Raw genomic sequence first — 1,451 nt, forward strand, 5'->3', positions numbered from 1 at the left:
CAGGAGCAGAGGTCACTGGGACCATCAAGTGAGAAGAAAGGAGAATGGGACCTTTCCCAAGAGGCAGTGATGCCAATGATGGACACACAGACGATAACGTGGATAGATGGAGTGGCTGGGGACACTGGACTCAGGGAGGGATAAGGCTGTGTGTTGGCGGCAGGGGGTGGTGGGCTTCTGAGTGTAACCTTTGGATATTTGATGATGTATGGAAGGGATTGTAACCATTGCAATGCAATGAAATACAATAGGATGAGTGTAAAGTTGATGTTTTTCCATGTAAACCTCTCAGTAAAAACTTTGGAAAAAAAAAAATGGGGATGCTGAATAAGAACAGACACTTCACCAAGGAGGAGATCTGGGCAGCCAACAAACATAAGAAGAAATGATCATGATCACTAGTGATTGTTAGGTGCCATTGAGTCGGTACTGACTCATAGTGATCCTATGCACAGCAGAAACACTGTCCGATTCTGGGCCAACCTCACTATCACTGCCACACTTGAGCCCATGATGCTGCCACTTTGCCAATCCATCTCGCTGGGAGTCTTCCTCTTTTTCTCTGACCCTCCACCCTACTAAACATGATATCCTTCTCCAGTGACTGATCCCTGCTGAAAATATGTCCAAAGTATAAAAGACAAAGTTGGCCATCTTGGCCTCCAGGGAGCACTCAGGCTGCATTTCTCTCAAAACGGATCTATTGGTTCTTTTGGCAGCCCATGGCACTTTCAATATTCTCCTCCAACACCATAACTCAAAAGCATCAATTCTTCTACGGTTTTCCTTAATCACTGTCCACCACACATCTGAAAGTTTGTCATACTGTGGTTGCTTGTGAGTTGCTGTGATTCTGGAAGCTATGCCCCCAGTATTTTAAATTTTAAAGGGTTATCTATGGTGGATGGGTTTCAGATGAGCTTCCAGATGAAGACAAACTATGAAGAAGGTGTGACGAGCTACTTCTGAATATTTAGTCACTGAAAATCTTATGAATAACAGAGAAACACTAGTCATTTCAAAACAATAATGCACTATCATCTCACACCAGCAATAACAGCAAAGCTCAAAAAAGTAGAGGACAGAAAATGCTGGTGAGGATGTGGAGTGATTGGGATGCTCATGCATTGCTCGTGGGATTGCAAACTGATCCAGCCATTCTGGAAAGCAATATGGTGCTTCCTCAGAAGGTTGGAAATAAAAATAACTTCTTGTTGTTAGGTGCCATTGAGTCGGCACCAACTCATAGTGACAGCAGACTGAAACAATCACTGATTTTGGGCCAATGTCACTGCTGTTGCCACGACTGAGTCCATCGATGCTGCCACCAGGCCTATCCATCTTGTTGGGGGTCTTCCTCTTTTTCTCTGACTCTCCACATTACCAAACATGATATCCTTCTCCAGCAATTGTCCTTCCTGAGAATATGTCAGAAGTATGAGAGATGAAGT

General features: G+C 44.0%; 1 protein-coding gene across 1 annotated transcript in view; it reads right to left on the bottom strand.

The window, feature by feature from the left end:
• Positions 1-254: 254 nt before the first annotated feature.
• Positions 255-1,451, bottom strand: part of LOC102829528 (selection and upkeep of intraepithelial T-cells protein 1-like) — a gene marked incomplete at its 3' end in the record, with an annotated part of 10,352 nt that continues 9,155 nt past the window's right edge. Inside the window, exon 4 of the mRNA XM_006839737.1 lies at positions 255-285. Coding sequence (XP_006839800.1) covers positions 255-285 — 31 coding nt within the window. The remainder of the gene's footprint in view (positions 286-1,451) is intronic.

Source organism: Chrysochloris asiatica, unplaced genomic scaffold (genome assembly GCF_000296735.1).
Source record: "Chrysochloris asiatica unplaced genomic scaffold, ChrAsi1.0 scaffold00026, whole genome shotgun sequence".
Lineage (NCBI taxonomy): Eukaryota > Metazoa > Chordata > Mammalia > Afrosoricida > Chrysochloridae > Chrysochloris > Chrysochloris asiatica.